Source organism: Fukomys damarensis, unplaced genomic scaffold, assembly GCF_012274545.1.
Source record: "Fukomys damarensis isolate Sample0158 unplaced genomic scaffold, DMR_v1.0_HiC HiC_scaffold_17, whole genome shotgun sequence".
Taxonomy (NCBI): domain Eukaryota; kingdom Metazoa; phylum Chordata; class Mammalia; order Rodentia; family Bathyergidae; genus Fukomys; species Fukomys damarensis.
Window position 1 is genome coordinate 35890355 of NW_022900929.1, and position 1434 is coordinate 35891788.

General features: G+C 55.4%; 1 protein-coding gene across 5 annotated transcripts in view; it reads right to left on the bottom strand.

Moving 5' to 3' along the window:
- Nucleotides 1-200: 200 nt before the first annotated feature.
- The window catches only part of Pak6 (p21 (RAC1) activated kinase 6), a 34997-nt gene continuing 33763 nt past the window's right edge, over nt 201-1434 (bottom strand). For all 5 annotated transcript variants that reach the window (XM_010624665.2, XM_010624666.2, XM_010624667.2 and 2 more), the window contains one exon: nt 201-662. In XM_010624665.2, the coding sequence (XP_010622967.1) occupies nt 495-662 (168 nt within the window). In that variant the 3' untranslated portion in view covers nt 201-494. The remainder of the gene's footprint in view (nt 663-1434) is intronic.

Consider the following 1434-nt stretch of genomic DNA (forward strand, 5'->3'; position numbering starts at 1 on the left):
GGGGAAGGAGGATTTGGGTAATAAAAACCTTCTCGGGACTCTCTGAGAAGCCAAGGTCTAAAGATGGAGCTGAGAACAGCAAGTTTTCATGTGGGGATGGGCAGCTGGCCCTCTGGGGAAGCCCAGGATGCTAGTGTACTACTACTACTTTTAAAAAATCCACAGCAGCCTGTTCTGCTGTGTTGGCCATAGAGGCCAGGGCGCTGGTCTCTAGGTTTCTTAGAAATATCCCTGTGCAAATAACAAGGGGTCATCCTGCAGAAGGGGGTCTCTGTCATCCCAAAGGAAGCAGGGACTCCGGGGAAGAGAGAAACAAAGGGGGCAGGTCCGGCCTGGCCCAGTGCGTGGAGGGGCAAGAAGGTAGGGGTGGGCCTTCACATTCAATCTTTGGAGAGAATACTGAGAGAACGAGGCAGGCAGGCCCTGCCAGCAGGCTGGCTGCCCAGTGTCCCCTGCCTGCGGGCACAGGTTGCAGGCGCACTTTGAGGGCGGGCTCAGCAGGTGGAGGTCTGCTTTCGGTAGAGCTGAATCAGGGGCACCAGGCACTCAGGCAGCCCCATCTGCAGCAGGAAGGGGTGATCCAGGAGGTCCTGGGCCGTGGCTCTCTCCTGGGGCTCCCTCACTAGCATCCGTTCCAGGAAGTCTCGCAGCACTGGAGAGACCTATGGAGACAGAGGAAGCCATGGCTTGCAGTCCCTTGAGGGGACCGCAGTGTCTGGCCCCATCATTGAAAGTCTTGTTTTCTCTGGCTTCTTCCAGTTCTTCCCAGGCTCACAGCACTTGTTGGATTATCTGGTAGGTAAAGGAGGGTGCATTGGCCCAGGATCAGTGGGTAACTCATTTGTACTAGCAGCTGCCAAGGAATGGAATTGGGATGTTAGGAAGTCTGAGGAGCTGGGTTCCACATATCCCCCCGCCCCCTTCACACACCTGTCTCAGGGCTCTGGACTCCCCCTCACCTCAGTGCCAGTGGTTCAGGCACCAGGGGTCAGCTGTCATGGAAGACTGGTGTCTGGAGAGGGTCAGGATTAGTGTTACAAGCTTTGGGGTACCCTATTTTTGGGGCCCAGGTACCCTCATTTTTGGGTTGGGCTCCCCAAGTCTGGTGTCAGGGTGAGGGTTACGGTGCCCTGTTTTGGCCTGTTTCCTGTTGGCCCTCCAAGCCAGCTTAGCTGTCTTGGGGCCACAGAACTATTTTGCCACACAGGCTGTTTTAACCCTCTGGGATATTTTGTGCACTGGCCACCAGATGGCAGTGCTGTCTAGTGGTCTTGTCCTGACCCACCAGCAGGGTTGACCAGATAAGGCCTGAGGGGTAGTTCGGTTGAGAGAAGAGGGTTAGAGGGTTAAATGTAACACACACACACACACACACACACACACACACACACACACACACTCACTCTCTCTCTCTCTCTCTCTCTCTCTCTCTCT